Genomic DNA, 15525 nt, shown 5'->3' with positions numbered 1-15525 from the left:
TCTGCTGTCAAGAGTATGTGGCCACCTTGAAGCCAACAGCGATGCTTACCCCCATCAGCCTCCCACCCACCCAGAGATTGCCATGCATTTTTCTGACCAGGCTCGCCTAATGTTGCCGTGGGGGCTGCAGGTGAGACAGAATTTCTAACTCTTCTGTCTGGAAGAAAGGGGCTTTAAAAAATTCCATTGATAGCTTATTTTTTCTTTGGAAAGTGGCTCAGATAAGTCTCTCAGGCAAGTCACAGCTCTTTCTTTCATCTCCCCCCCCCCCCCCCCCCCCCCCCCCTCGCAATTAAAAACCCGTTAAGGAGGAAAAGGGGCCATAGCTGCCCAGTGCCTGTCTTTTGCTTGTTAGAGCTGGGAGCCCTCTGTCTGGGAGCTCTGGTGGAGGCAGGGAGATGCAGAGATTGCAGCCCATCATTCAACATGTCAATTTTGGAAATCAAAACCAACCCCAGCCCTCTGTACCTTTACAATCTTTGGACTAACAGGCTTTTTCTGGAGGCCTGCAAACCCTGCTTTTGTTCCGAAACAGAAGCTGCAAAGCTATTAAAGATTCTTTTGGTTGATTATTCACCTGCTTTTTGATTAATAGATCAAACTGCAGAAGATTTGCATATTACTCAAACCACCGCATCTGCTTTTTCTTCAGATGTGAGAGGATGTATCAGATAACAGGACCAGTCTAAGCACTTGCCATGGGCCAGGGCTTGCCCGCTCTTCTCCTGCAATGTTGAAAAGGAGCCTGGGGTTGCCCCTCTTGGATGGCAAGCTTTTCTTGGCCAAGCAACTGCTTGAGTTGCCCATAAAGTGAAGCCTGAGGGAGAGATCAGGAAAGTGTGTGGATGTGTGAAAAAGAAAAAGGCAAGGTGGAAGAGAGGTGGGTGGGGCAAGGCGGTGTGCTGCTTTGCACTTTTGTTATCAGTCTGGTAGCAACTCATGAATCAAGGTTGGTTTGGGGGGGAATTCCCTGTGTCCCAGGACCAGCAGCAAAACAGGAAGCTGAGAAGCGATGTGTGAAAGAGATAGCAACAACTTCCAGGGGTCAGTGGGTGGGATGCTATTGCCTTGCCTTCTTCTTTGTTCCTCCACAATGCCCACAGCAAAAGCATGCACAAAACATGTGCAGAAGGCCATTACTGAGCACAAGGCTTTCAAGCAGCAGGATTTAGTCTGCCTTAATGTGGATTATTTTTTTTTTAAAGGTTTTGCTCAGCATGTTGCAGGGGCTGCCATCTCTGTCTTTTACACACTGAGATGCTTGGTCTCTCTGGTCCCAACCAGCTCTTCCTCTTGAAGAGTTCCCCAGGGCCTGGTGACTTGGCGCTCTTTCACACCCCACAGCTATAGTGTTATGATGCCACTTCAGCTGCCATCATGGCAAGGCATTCGAGTAATAGCTGTGTGTCCAAATGGACATTGAGTCCTGGCTTTTGGGCTCTCAGGGGAGACCAAGGGACACAGACCATTCCATTAATCGGTGGACCACATGATTCCTATCCCTGGAGGTTAATGGGGGCCAGCAATGAAGACAATCCCCAAATAGTTTATCTTTTGCAGTACCTGATCAGTTGTTATTCTAAGCTTTTCCTAAATTTTGATATGAGTTGTAGGGGTTTTTCTTCTTTTTAATTCAGGTATTTTTCTGGTGTTGGGCAGGGTAATAAAAATGTCTAGGATACTGATTTATGTATTAATATCTTCCTTTTAAAAAGCAACATTTTTTCCACCATCTGAATGTCAAGGTTGCATGTAGCAGAGACTCTTTAGTTTCGTAAAACATTTGAATAGGAGAATGGGCACCACTAAGTAACAATTGCTTTAAAAATGCCCTGCATCAAGGCACCATCATCCTAAGGGATCCTGGGATTTGCAGTCTAGGGAGGGCTCTTGAGAACACAGGTGCTCTAGTGCTTCACTGAACAACATATCCCAGCATTCCTCAGGATGTAGGCATGGCAGTCAGAGTAGAATCAAGGTACCATTAGACCCAGTCACTTTCTGCAGGTGAGGAAGGAAGGGAGAGCTGAGTGGAAAAGAATGGGAAGAAGGACTCCTTCAGCCTCTCTTGGAAGTGACCCAGGGAGGGAGCGGAAGGGCATGTCCTTCATCACACACAACGGGGCAGGAAACAGAGCCCTTGCCATTTCCTTCCACCTTCTCTTTTCCCTCCAGATCAAAGCCGAAGACCCCACAGAGATGCCTCCAGCTCCAGCCCCAGCCCCAGCTCCGGCCCCAGCTCCGCAAGCGCACCTGCCCCAGGCCCAGCTCATGTTAGCTGGCAGCCAGCTGGCTGGGGTAAGTCGGGTTCCTGGGGCAGCAAGGGACAGTGTTTGGGGCTCAGCCATCTCTTTATTGCTTTCTTAGTAATGCCGGCATAGCAAAGCCATGCTTCAAAGGTAACCCAGCAAGAGGGAACAAAATCACTTTATTCCTGTAACAAGCAACATTTCTAGTGACTTTTTAAAAGTTATTCTCTTGATCACCCTAAGAGGGTTTCCCATCCCAAAAGAAGTGGAAATGGAAAGTAGTGAACACTGGAGTCAGTAAAGCATCCAATGAGTCGCTTCTGTGTCCTTTAAACAAGTAATGGCAACAAAGTCTGTGCTATGGCTTCATTGGAATTACTTTGAAGAAACTTGCCAGATCCAGCCTGGGAGGAAATTCTCTCCGTCCCGTGTGAATGACAAATATAGCAGGCACCTCTCTCAGGACCAGGGCAGCTTGCTTGGCTCTCTGTTTGCTTGCTTGGGGTGCTTCAGACTGCATCACCCAGCTAAGCCGCTTCTTCCTTCTCTCTTCTGCCTGGTTTATCCCTTTCCCTTGCTTTCCCTTCCTCCTGTCCATTTCTCACCTCCTCTTCCCTCTCCCTGCTGCTACTCCTTGCCCCTTTCTGCCCCTGTGCCCAACTCCTCACCTGCCACGGTCCCGGCCGCATCCTCCTGGTGCCCCCCTGCTCTCCTTCACCCCAGCTGACGGCGCTGATGCCAGCTCAACAGCAGCTGCTCCTGCAGCAGGCCCAGGCCCAGCTCTTGGCAGCTGCTGTGCAGCAGTCCAACGCCGCTGCCGCCGCCGCCTCCCAGCAGCCAGGGGCCGAGCTGCCAGCCCCACAGAACCAGCCCCAGACGCCACAGCTGGCCCTCTCGCAGCCCATCCAGCTCACTGCGCAGGTAAGTGCTCCTGGTGCCCACAAGGATGTCATCGACGCAGCAGTGGTCTGGGGTTACCACCCCATAGCAGGGTCCAACACACCCCTCTGGGAACGTGAGAGGAATTAGTTAAGGAGAACATGTGAGCTGTTTGTTTGCAGCATCACAAAGGGTTGTGTATATGCTGGATTGTGTGGGAGACAGGAGAAGTGTTGGACTTGAACCTGTGCCATCTGTTTAAGCCATTCTAATCGCATTGCCACTCACCAGAGGAAACAATGGGAAGGGCAGTTCAGCGCAGGAGCTTCTGGGACAGGCAGGCCCACCTCCTCCTCTTCTTCCGCGTTAGGTCTGGATCCGTGGGTCTTGGTGCTGGTCTGCTCACTGGCTCCCTTCTTCCCTTTCTGCTTTCAGGACATCCAGCAGCTGCTCCAGCTCCAGCAACTGGTCCTGGTCCCAGGACACCACCTCCAGCCGCCCGCACAGTTTCTGCTGCCACAGGCCCAGCAAGGGCAGCAAGGTAAAGAAGGATGGCACGTGCCCGGATGGGTGGGTGGAATGGGGGCCTCCAGGAGCGCCAGAATACTCTTCCCATTGTGCCCAGTCAGCAAGGCCTATGCTCAGCACCCCCAGAAGCACAAAGAGTTGGGGCAAGTTGGCCATTAAACAAACAAACAAACATGCAAATTTATTCCTTCCCATCCATATTCTAAAATAAATAAATGCAATTATTTAATTTGCACAGAAGCACTCACTTATTTAAATGTTGCTGTTCTCAACTAATTTCATGACTCTCAAATGTTTTCAAATGCTAGATTTTGTTTTTAAAGTAAGCACAATGATAACAAGGAAAAGAAACTGCAAACTGCTGCTGAAATGGCAGCAAAATCACCTGCCTGAACTGTCTCTGCCCAAACCAGAGCTGGGCCTCATAAAGAGAAATGGAAGAAGGGAGGCCGCCCCGAGGCAATCTGCATTTGCTCTTGTCGTGTTGTTGCTGTTGTTGTGCTTCATGGGTGTTCTCCAGTAATTCTTCAGTGAACACCAGATGTAGAAGTCCTCTGAAGTGGCAGATTCACTTGTATTTGTCAGGAGGCACTGCCTTTAACCTTCAGAGTTTAAAAACATAGTCAGAATATATCTGAGCATTTACTAGATGACCACAACCCAGTTACCCTCCACCTTCTGGGACACAGGAACAGACAGGTCTTCTGGGCTTAAGGGGCCCATGAAGCTGCCACTTTGGGTATTATATACAGACTACACAGTTATAACACTTTGATCCAGCTTTAACTGCCACGACTCCATCCTATGGAAATGGGGGATTTGTAGTTTCAGGGATTCTCTGTCAGAGAGTATTTAGTGGAGTTTGGGGGAGACTTTGTAGTACCTCATAAAACTACAAATGCTAGATTTCCATATGGTAGGGAAGGTAGTTCAAACCGTTAAGCTTTTGCAGTATGGAAATACCTTCTTTCTCTGCTTGCTAGCTGTTGCCCTCCGCTTTCCGACCCAGGGCTGCTCAGGCATTGCCTCCTCTCTGACGGTCGTCTCTCTTGGAGTCTTGGAGAGCCCCGCTCTCTCTCTCCTGCCAAGGCATTAGGTTTCCTTTTGGCCTGCATAAGTCCCGCCAAAGCTGTTGATGTGCACCTTAATTATATTTTCAGCTCACAAGGATTAGGAACTTGCTTTGCTTTCAAAAACGGCCACAGAAGAAGAACAGGAACCCACAGGCTAAAATTCGAGACTCCTTTTTGCAGGCCTGCTTGGAAACTGGGCGCTAACTTAGAGACGATGGCGGCGGAGGGCATGTTGGCTCTCCATGGAGCTGAGCTACTTGTTTCCTCTCTCCTTCCACAGGGCTGCTTCCGACACCAAATCTCTTTCAGCTACCTCAGCAAAACCCCGGGAGCCTCCTGCCGAATCAGCCTCGCGCAGGACTCCCAGCACAGGTGAGCGGCAGCGGCAGCGGAGGAGAAGCCTTTTCCAGGGGTCTTGTTAGCCACCGTCTGGTGTCTTCCTCCTTAGTCCTTCTCAGGGTTGTAGCCGTGGGGGCTGGGGACGCAGGGAGGGGGAACATGGTCTCCACCATATGAGCCCACCCCCATGGAATTTCCCTTCGGCCCCAAATTTCTAACATCAGTCACTTAAAACAGCATACATTGAACAATGTAGAAGTGCGGTTTAAGTTGCACATAAACAGATGTGGAACTCTTACCTGGAGGAGCAATGGCTTCATTTTGCCTCCTCTCCCCCCTCCACAAATTTATACATCTATTGGCACTGTCTCCTTCCACTCTTTTCTTTTAAAGTGCAAGTTTAGCTACAGTAGAGATGAGAGCTACAGCCCATACATATAGCAAATAACCATAAACACAAAAATACAGGACTGAATGCAATTCCATAACATACAACAAGAAAGTCAACATCCTTTGCCAGCAATTAAAGGTTGTTCTTACAAGAAGTTACAGATTGGTTGCCAGTTAGAGAATGTATCTGTCTTCACAGGAGGTATAACTTATATTTATTCCAATCTGACTAGGCAACAATCAGGAATTCTTTTTTGTAAGAAGCTACAGATCAGAGCTTGCATTTGTGTATGTTGCTAGTGCCTATATATTTACATTTACAAAACATTATTATTATTATTATCATTATCATTTACATTTACTTTACTTTTATGCTGCTTTTCTCCCAGGATGGGATCCAAGGCAGCTTGCAGAACAACACATTAAAAGTGTTTATGAAAGTTTTTAAAATCATCACATTAAACTGTAGTTGAGACCCTTCCCTTGTAAGAAATTGGGAAGCAGACCCTCCCTTCGTCCATGTTCAGGGCTCTCTCCTCTGGAGAGGGGAAATGGCCCCCAGTCTTGCCTAGTTGAGGCCATGCAGCTGCTTTGCTGGGAGCAAAGGAAGGGCTCCCTTGTGGGGAGGGCAGGCCCCAAGGTGGCTGCTCCCCCCCCCCTCCCATGGTAAAATGGTGTTGCCAGCTGTCTGAAGGAATACAGTAACAGCAGGGTTTTTATAGAAGATTTTTTTGAAGTTTAAAGTCAGGATGTGCAAAGCTTGCAGGCTTCACGTTATTGGCATTATGCACCTTCAAGTTGACTGCCAGTGTCTAGCCAACATCTCTTCAAGGAGTTTGCCTGTCATTGCCTTTCTCTGAGGCTGAGAGTCAGATTGGAATAAATATAATTTATACCTCCTGTGAAGACAGATACATTCTCTAACTGGCAACCAATCTGTGCCCAAGATTGCCAGTGGGATGCCAGGGCAGAGGAGAGATATGAACACTGGTTTAATTAATTAAATGCACTTGATGCATTTGGTTAACGTTTTGTGAAAAGTGCACTGCTTCTTCCCCCATATCTGGGGTATCAAGCATATGGAGAGTAGCAATGTGGCAAGGCTGTCCCACCTGTTCTAGCTGCCTTGAACTCTGAGGCCGGATATAAATAAAGGAGAGTGGCATGATGCTCCCCATGGGTTTACCCTTTGGCTTGTGTCCCCGGAGAAAGCAGCCTTCCTGTATGGTTTTCCTTCCCTTCCGGCTCCCCAGCAAGTGACTCGGCCCGGCCTCCCCGAGTCCCACCTCGCTCACTCGCAGCCGCCCAAATGCCTGGAGACCCCTTCCCACCCCGAAGAGCCCAGCGACCTGGAGGAGCTGGAGCAGTTTGCCCGCACCTTCAAGCAGCGCCGGATCAAGCTGGGCTTCACGCAGGTACCAGCAAGAGTGCTGAGTTTGGGCAGCTGTGCTTGGGGGGAAAGAGGGATGCTGGTTCTCCCTCCCTCCTAGTATGGCTGCTGACCTCAAGAAGTAAAAAGCTTTGGTTCAGTAAAGGGTGAGATCCTCATGGCCCTGACCTCTGGGCTACAGTGCTGGTTGGCATCCAGCTAAGGAGCCCACAGCTCTCCCTTGCACACCAGAGGCCATGCTTTCTCTCATATCCCCATCTGTCTCCATCTTTCTCAGGGTGATGTGGGGCTGGCCATGGGGAAGCTTTATGGGAATGACTTCAGCCAGACCACCATCTCCCGCTTTGAGGCACTCAACCTCAGCTTCAAGAACATGTGCAAACTCAAACCATTGCTGGAGAAATGGCTCAATGACGCTGGTGAGTGAAGAAGAGGAGGATGGGGCGGGGAGGAAGAAGGCCAGGAGGGCACCAGGAGTGCGAAAGAAGGGGGGACTAGGAGGGCATGTGTGGCAAGAGGGTGGGAGGCACAGAAAAGGGGTTCTGGATTGGAGGGCATCAACTTGGGTTTGATTTATGGTGACTTCTCAGAGCTCCCTGGTCATCAGACGCCCCACTCAGGCCTTACAAACCCAGGGCAGCAGTTGGGCCTTCTTTGGTGGACTCCATCTACCTGTAATGTAGCTTCCCTCTTCTCCTAGTGCCTTCCACATCTATCAACATTGTTGACTTTGCTGATGAATCATGGCACTTCATGATGTGTCCAAAGTTCAACAGCCTGAGTTTAGTAACCTTTGCTGCAAGTGAGAATTCAGGCTTGGTTTGTTTTTGGACCCGTTTTGTTATAGTCATGTTCCCAGTTCCTTATGACATCCTTGTTATCTGCCATCAAGTTAACTTTGACTTATGTTGACCCTATGAGAGAGAGATCAGTTCTGCTCAGATCTTGCCAGCGCAGGGCAGTCGTGGCTTCCTTGATGGACTCAAATCACCTGTAATGAGGTCTTCTTCTTTTCCTGCTGCCTCCCATGGGCGCATGGTTGACTTAAAAGCCTCTCAGATGGGACACCCCCCCCCGCAAAAAAAAAAAACTTAGAAAGGAGACAAAAGAGCAGAATAGGGTCACTTCCAGAGCCCAGCAAAGGGGTAGAAACAGGCTGAGGGGAGAAGCTTCTTTTGGGAAGGTGGGGATCTACTCGGTGGGTACCTGGGGGGTGATGCCTCAGGTAGCAGCAGGAAAATGGCCTCCCCCCACTGACCTCAGGGGGTCTCTCCTGTCTTATAGAGACCATGTCTGTGGACTCCACGCTTCCCAGTCCCAATCAGCTGACCAGTCCCAACCTGGGCTTCGATGGGCTGCCAGGCCGACGCCGCAAGAAACGGACCAGCATCGAGACCAATGTCCGCTTTGCATTGGAAAAAAGCTTTCTCGCGGTGAGAGATTCCCTCAACCCCCAGCAAGGGCCCTTGGGCCAGTTGCTGCCTCTCAGCCTGAACCTCCTCCTTCTCCTCACAGAGCCAGGTGGGAGGACGAAATCGGAGGGGACCCCAGTCCCTCGGGAGAAACAAAAACGTAACCAAGTGACTTCTAACAGGGCTCGTTGATCAGATTCAACCATGGTTCCTTACGTTCCTGTCTTTCAGTTTTCCTTTTCTCCAACCTGGCAAAAAGCTGGGGACAAAAGGCCAGTTTTACCCAAGCCAAGCTGTGGAGAGCAGAATGGATGGAGTCATGGCACTTAGAGCGGGTTCGAAGCACTATAGCAATGTAGTGGGAAAGAGTGGCAGCAACTTAGTGCCTTTTGTTCTCAGATTTTGGAGCTAGTCTGAGGGCAGAACCAACATTCCCAAAAACCAATGAAGCCCAACTCCCACATCCTTCTTCTAACCTCCCCACCTCCCACACCTCCTAATGGGCTTTGCCTCATCGCTTGCCCAGTGCATGGACATTGTCACACCACCCTCTCCTTCCTTCCTTCCTTCCTTCCTTCCTTCCTTCCTTCCTTCTGTCCTCCCCCACTGCAGAACCAGAAGCCTACCTCAGAGGAGATCCTGCTTATTGCTGAGCAGCTGAACATGGAGAAAGAGGTGATTCGCGTCTGGTTCTGCAACCGCCGACAGAAGGAGAAGCGGATCAACCCCTGCAGCTCTTCTCCCATGTTGCCTGCCCAGGGCAAGCCTCCAGGCTACAGCCCTCACATGGTACAGTCCTCCCTGGCTGATCCTGAATCCTCACCCCCATCTCCTATAAGCACTGCTATAATCTCTGCTGGCAGGACCTGGGACACTCCACAGCCTTTCCCCAGACAGAATTGGATTGCAGCTCCTAATAGCCTGCCTAGCCAGTATAGTCAATTGGTTGTACATACTGGGAGTTGCAGTTGCTTCCAGAAACGTCTGGAGAAGGGATACAGGGTTCCCACCCTGCCTAACAGTATCTTGCGCCTGTCAGTCTTCCCGTTCCATAGGTTTCAGGTGTGATGTCCCTGTATGCCTTAACTTGCCCCCTCCTGCCCTGCTGTTTGGCAAAACTCACTCACAGAACTTGCCTGTACTTTTTCCTCTTGCTATTATGACTATTCTTTGCACCTTCCCACGCATGTCTTTTTTGCCCTCACCCCCCAGCTGAAACCTCTCAATGGGCCATCCTTACCATGCCCTCTTGCCAGGCACATCATTTCCAGGTTTCCTTCCCTGATATACCTTTGCATCAGTTTATAACCTAACCATCACACAAAATTCTACTGAGCTCAGAAAAAGTCAAAAATTGGATTCCAGCTCCATGATTTCCTGGCAGCATGCGGCTGTGGTGGCTGGGGGACTCTGGGAGTTGCAGTCCAATGTTCTCCCTGCTGGTTCTTCCATGCTCTGCAGCTCAGGCTCCCCCCTTTGTCCCTAACTATCTCTCCATAGAGCCCCAGGTCAACCCAAGATGTTTCTCTGAGGCTAAGGACAGGGTGGAACCCCTTGCATTCCTTTGTAGAGAAGAGAAACAGCCTCCCCTCAACACTGGAGAAGAGGGTAGCATGGTCCAAGCTGGCGAAAGGGGCCCATCACCAAAAGGCCTGTGGTGACCATCCCTGTCCCTACACATTGGTCCACAAGCAACTGACGGATGGCATAGGCTCCTCCACCTCCCACCTGAGGGCAGCAAGCCGATTTAGGAGGTGCAGAAGAGGTTGCATGGGAAACACCGCTTTGTCCCCCAGGAGACAGAAACAGCCAGGGGAGGCAGTTGGAAGGCCTTGGAGGGGCTCCAGCCCCTCTTCTGCTGCTTGACAGGGTTACCCCGCTCTACCTGGTGGTAGGGCTGACCCCCACACCATTCAGATGCCCACCTTGCCTTCTGGCACGCTCCAGAGCAGTGCTTCTCCAAGTGGTCCCTCATGCCTTGGCCGGCTGCTGGTCAGAGGCAAGTTTCCAGGAAACTGTGCAATCATGTGGCACAAATATGGTCCCATTGTGTTTTTCTCCCCAGGTGACCAGCCCCGGCCCTGGCACAGGTCTGCCTCTCTCCCAGGCTTCCAGCAGTCTGAGCACAACAGGTACTTGGTCCTCCTTGGGCTGCCAATCCCTTCTGGGTCCCTGGGGCCCCTTTTGTCTTCCCTCTGCCTTCCTTGGAGCAGTGCTGACCACCATGGGCTCCAGGCATGATGCTCCCCAGAACTGTCCCTCTTTGGCCTCCTGGGAATGGTCTGGCCACCTTGCCCCTCCCTTTGTCCCCAGTGGACATGAGAGGCCTTCATGGAAGAGGCACCTGCAGTGGTCCTTCAGGGGTTGGCTGCATTTGCCCACAAAGTGCCCTCCAAGAGGAACACGGCTATGCAGCCTGTCCCCTGCAGCACTCCTCAGGCTCACCGTAATATGAGTGGAGACTCCTTCTTCCCCTTCCTCCGGGGGTCCTCTACAGGAGGGGGAGGCAAGACTTGTCCCTTTTCTAATGTCATAATGCTCTTTCTCTTGGGCAGTTACTACCTTGTCCCCAGCGATCTGCTCCCTAACCCCCAGTCGGACGGTGGTTGGAGCAGGGGGCACCCCCCTCAACTCGGCCACGCCACCCCCCAGCAACAGCACAAACCCCAGTCCCCACAGCGGCACAGGCGGTGGCACAGGCGGTGGCCCCGGCGGCGGCAGCGTTCACCCGGCCATTGGCTTGCAAGGCCTGAATCCCAGCACGGGGTAAGTGGCCGGAGAGACTGGGCTGGCTCTCTGTATGCGCTCAGGTCCCTCGATGGGCTGGACTCTGGGAAGAGAGGCTTGGGCCTGACTTCTCCATTCAGCGCTCAGTCCTGCAAGGGGCATTGTGATACTGAGAAAGGATCTGGGCAAGTAGAAGTCAGGTGGCGGAAGCCAGGAAGGGTGCCTCCAGGTGGGGCAAAGGGCTTGGGAAGTTGCTGGGGGCTGCAGTTTTTAATGTTGCTGTTGCTTCTGAGGTTTTTTTTAATGACCAAATGACATTTCTGTTTCCCGTTTGTTTTCTGGCAATTCCTGGCACCTGCTGCAACCTCTTGAGTGAAGTTCTTTTTTTATTATGAGACGTATCCAAACAAAAAAGCCTCACTCACTCCCTCTCTTTCTTCTAGTGCATCAGTAAGATGGCACTTTAACACTGTTTTTCTGCCAGACACATAGCTCTCAAGAGATGTTTTTAAAAACCCAGAGAGGACGAAATATGCCCTTTGAACCACAGGCTGCTCTTAGCAAGCTCTGCCCTATTTTTTGTTTATAAAAGAGTTTGGAAGAGCCCTGGTGCAGATCCAAGAGATCACTTACCAACCCACCCGCCTGCAAAGAATGGAGCAAGTTGGATGCAGAGGAGGCAATGACTGTAAAAGCCTCTCAAGCCCCAAGGAGAGCGCATGCTTTCTTAGGGCCAGATACTGGAAACCCCCCCCCCCATTTTAAGCTGCGTTCTCTTGCTCCCATCTTGGATGCATCTGACAGGAGTGAGAAGGGGCCTTCTTGTTTTTCTCCACTATAGACCTCCCTGCCCTGCAACTTTAACTTGCTGCCTCTGGTTTGCTTGCAGAAGCACAGTGCTGGGGGTGAATGCAGGGTTAAACCCAGCCCTCATGGCCACCAACCCGCTGGCCACCATACAAGGTTTGTGGAATGAAGAACCAGACATGATGCCATTGCTCCCATGCCCTGCTCCACTGGCCTGCTGCTGGGATGTGCCTGGGTCTGTGTTGTTAGAGGAGGGATGTGTTGTTTGCAGGGACAGAATGCCATCCTTGCCACTGTGCTTTGGGAAGGGAGTGCGTCTCAGATTGCACAGAGTGCCTGGAGCAACCTGTATGAAGATGTGGGGAGTTCTGTGAATGAATGTGCCCTTGCCTGGCTGCACAATAGGGCCAGCCCCGATCTGGGAAAGGCCTTCACAGTTTTCTCATATACACTTTACCCAGTTAAAACAACCGTTACCTTTCACCAACTCCACAGCTAATACTACTGCTGGCATTACTACCATGTCTCCCTTCCCTTCTTCTCCCCTCTAATAGTATTATTATTAGGAGAGATTATTATTAGCCAGCCTGCATGGTGCAGTGGTTTGTGTGCTGGGTTCAAATCCCCACTTGGCTATGGAAGCCCACTGGGCGACTTGAGCAAACGCTCCAAACCTCTGCTGAAAAACCTGGGCAAGTCATATTTGACTTGAAGGTACATAACAGCAACACAGTTATTAACTTTATTTACACCCCACTTTTTCACCAAAAGTGGGGTTCAAGATGGCTGACAAATTAAGACGTAAATCACAGTTAAAACATGCCATAGATTTACATTAAAATGTAATTAAGCTGTGGTTCACAGGTTGAATAGGCAAGGCTGCCTTGTTTCTGAGGCCTCCAAAAGACATCTCTAGCCCAGGACTGGAATGCAGAGAAATTCCCAAATCTATTAACTAGAGAACGTTTTAAGAGGTGATGCGGAGAACGGAGCCTAGTGTGCTCCAGGCAAAGCGCACTGTCTGGCACTGAGCGATGGGTCTTCCTTTCCTGCAGTGCTCCAGCCCTGTCCTTGGAAAAACTCCTTTTTTGAACCAGATTTCCCAGAACCCTCCACCAACATGGGATAGTTGTCCAAAGAAGGGATGTTCCCCACTAGGCTGGTGGCCCCCAAGCCCCAATGTAGCTTCTGCAGTGGATTCCTCCCTTCCGAGAATGAGTGGCGTTTGTCCCTGGGGGAAGGTGCGCATGTGAGCAGATGTGCAAAGGAGCCCTGGTGGCGCAGTGGCTAAATGCCTGTCCTGAAGCCACTCACTCAAAACCATAAGGTTGCAAGTTCAATACCAGCAAAGGGGCTCAAGCTTGACTCAGGCTTGCATCTTTCTGAGGTGGTCGCTAAAATGAGTCCCCAGATTGTTGGGGGCAATTAGCTTACACTTTGTAAACTGCGTGGGAAGTGATTAAGTGCCCTGATAAGCGGTATAGAAATGTACTTGCTGTTGCTACTGCTAAATGTACAGTTCAGGGGTGTGTGAGAGTGCGGCAAGGCCAGTGGAGCCCCCACAGAACCAGCTCCCATTCCTCTAGTGACCCCCATCATAGAAGGCATCATCATCATCATCATCATCATCCATAACATGCATCCTTCGCATCATGCCTTGCTAATCATTCACATGCGCTCTCCCTTTCTCTGTCTCTCTCTCTCAATCTTCGTTTTTTCTAGCCTGAGGGCGGTGGGGAAGCTCCATTCCACCCATCGCTGCATGTCCCCCATGCCTGACCCATTCCCAAAGGTCCTTGCAAACCCTGGGGGTGGTGTAATGCAGGGGTGGGAACCATGTGGGCCTGGGATAGGACTGGACTGCAACTCTCAGCATCCCTTGTTATGGGCTCTGCTGGCCCAGGGGGCTTCTGGGACATGTAGCCCAGCAGTCCTTGCAGAGAGGCTGCAGGGTCCCCTCTGTGGCACCAGCCAGGATGGCCCTGTGCAGCCCCTGCCCAGTCTCTCTTCCGCTGACCCTCTCTGTCTCTCCGCTTCCTTCTCCAGCCTTGGCCAGTGGTGGAAGCCTGCCCATTACCAGCCTTGACGCCAGCGGTAACTTGGTGCTGGGAACCAGCGCAGGCACGGCCGGCAGCCAGAGCATCGTGACCTCGCCGCTCTTCCTCAACCACGCGGGCCTGCCCTTGCTGAGCGCCGCCACGGGAGGCGTGGGGCTGGTGTCGGCAGCGGCGGCAGCGGCGGCAGTGGCTGCCTCCATGCCCAGCAAGTCACCCACCCTGACCTCTTCCTCCGCGTCCTCCGCTTCCTCCGCCTCCTCTTCCTCCTCCTGTTCCTCGTGTAGCTCCGCCAGCGACGCGGCACAGACTCTGGGGCAGGCCGGCCCCGGGCCCACCGAGCCGGACACCAAGACGGAGTGATGGCCGGTGAGGAGGAGGAAAAGACTCCGCACTCGCTGCCTTTCCCAAAGCGCCGGGGGCTGCAGTGGCGGCAGCAGTGGCGGCAAAGAGTTGGACGTACAAACCGACGAGTGAAACCAAAAAGTAAAAACCAAACCAAACAAAGATTTGTCAGCAACAGCCAAACAAAAGAAACCAACCAAAAAAGTAAATAACCCAAAGTAACCAAAACAAGGAAAGCAAAAAGGGACAAAGGAAGAAACCAAAAAGAATCCCCCAAACTTTTGGTGTTTGTGGTTCTCCCCGACCCCAGATTTTTTTCCTTTCCCTTCCTCTGATGTTCGGAACAAAACGCCTTTCAGAAGGTGACTCTTTTATTTTTCATCCGCTGGTTTCCTGGACTTTACCAGAAAAGCAACAGAGAAACGGGGATAGAATTTGTTTTTGTAAAAAAGAAAAAAGAGAAAAAGAAAAAAAGAATAGAAACAACCCTCCTTTGAAACCCTTAAAGGAGGAACGAATCTCACACCAAAAATCACCAGTTCTAGCTTCACCCAAAGCTTTTTACAGACTTTTCTAACTTCTGTGTCTGGTCGAATGTCTTTCAAAACTCTTTTATTTATTCCTATTTATTCTTTGCCTTTGGTTCTTTTTTGATTCTGGGGGGGGGGGGGGGAGGGAGGGGGGGCGGTTTGATTTCGGGTTGTTTGCTATGAATACTCTTCCCTTTTTAAGAGAACCTTCCCTACCTTTTTTGCAGTGCTTTGTTTCTTTTTAAGTCTGAGTAATACAAAGAAGGGGCTTTTTAGGGGGACTCTGCGCAGGGCAGGAAGGCTCAGGCTCTCAGAGGCAATGGGGCAAGCTCCCCTTAAGGCGCTGGTTTCCCAATGGCAGTCCTCTGCTCCTCTCTCTTTGCAGCTGGGGATGATGGAGAGGGGACATGGGCCTCTCCTCTGGCCTCATCCGGAGCCCACTCACCTGCCCAGGTAGCCCTGCTAGCCGCTTGTGGCTGGAGAGAAGCGGGTGGTGGGGCGTGTGTGGATGACCATTGGGCAGAATGCTCCCGCCCATGGTCTTGAGTTGACCCACAGTGGTAGTAACATTTGGTGCATTGCCTATGGAGGATGGAGGATGCCCCCTCTCTTATCTCTCTGCAAAGTGGTCAGTGAGGAGTGGCCCCATTGCTGGCCGGAGGGACCCAGGCGCCAAAGCCCCTCTCTTGGCCCTCGCCTCAAAAGCCTCTGCCTTCGGCGCTCAATATGCTTTGTTTTGTTATACCAGCTTCAACCACGTTTTCCTTCGTTGGCCGGTTTTAATTTTGCTATTGCTTTTAAT

General features: G+C 51.2%; 1 protein-coding gene across 4 annotated transcripts in view; it reads left to right on the top strand.

Annotated features, from left to right (window-relative positions):
• Positions 1–14847, top strand: part of POU2F2 (POU class 2 homeobox 2) — a 75561-nt gene extending 60714 nt beyond the window's left edge. For 3 of the 4 annotated variants that reach the window (XM_042440650.1, XM_042440652.1, XM_042440651.1), the window contains 12 exons: positions 2176–2298; positions 2973–3170; positions 3564–3669; positions 5010–5101; positions 6712–6873; positions 7126–7267; positions 8133–8281; positions 8873–9049; positions 10326–10392; positions 10816–11026; positions 11877–11950; positions 13841–14847. In XM_042440650.1, coding sequence (XP_042296584.1) covers positions 2176–2298; positions 2973–3170; positions 3564–3669; positions 5010–5101; positions 6712–6873; positions 7126–7267; positions 8133–8281; positions 8873–9049; positions 10326–10392; positions 10816–11026; positions 11877–11950; positions 13841–14211 — 1872 coding nt within the window. In that variant the 3' untranslated portion in view covers positions 14212–14847. The remainder of the gene's footprint in view (positions 1–2175; positions 2299–2972; positions 3171–3563; positions 3670–5009; positions 5102–6711; positions 6874–7125; positions 7268–8132; positions 8282–8872; positions 9050–10325; positions 10393–10815; positions 11027–11876; positions 11951–13840) is intronic. The other variant, XM_042440653.1, reaches the window with a different exon arrangement.
• The last annotated feature ends 678 nt before the right edge of the window (positions 14848–15525 follow it).

The sequence above is a fragment of the Sceloporus undulatus genome, chromosome 9 (genome assembly GCF_019175285.1).
Source record: "Sceloporus undulatus isolate JIND9_A2432 ecotype Alabama chromosome 9, SceUnd_v1.1, whole genome shotgun sequence".
Classification (NCBI taxonomy): domain Eukaryota; kingdom Metazoa; phylum Chordata; class Lepidosauria; order Squamata; family Phrynosomatidae; genus Sceloporus; species Sceloporus undulatus.
Note: the sequence above shows the minus strand (reverse complement) of the source record. Positions and strands in the feature narration are given on the sequence as shown.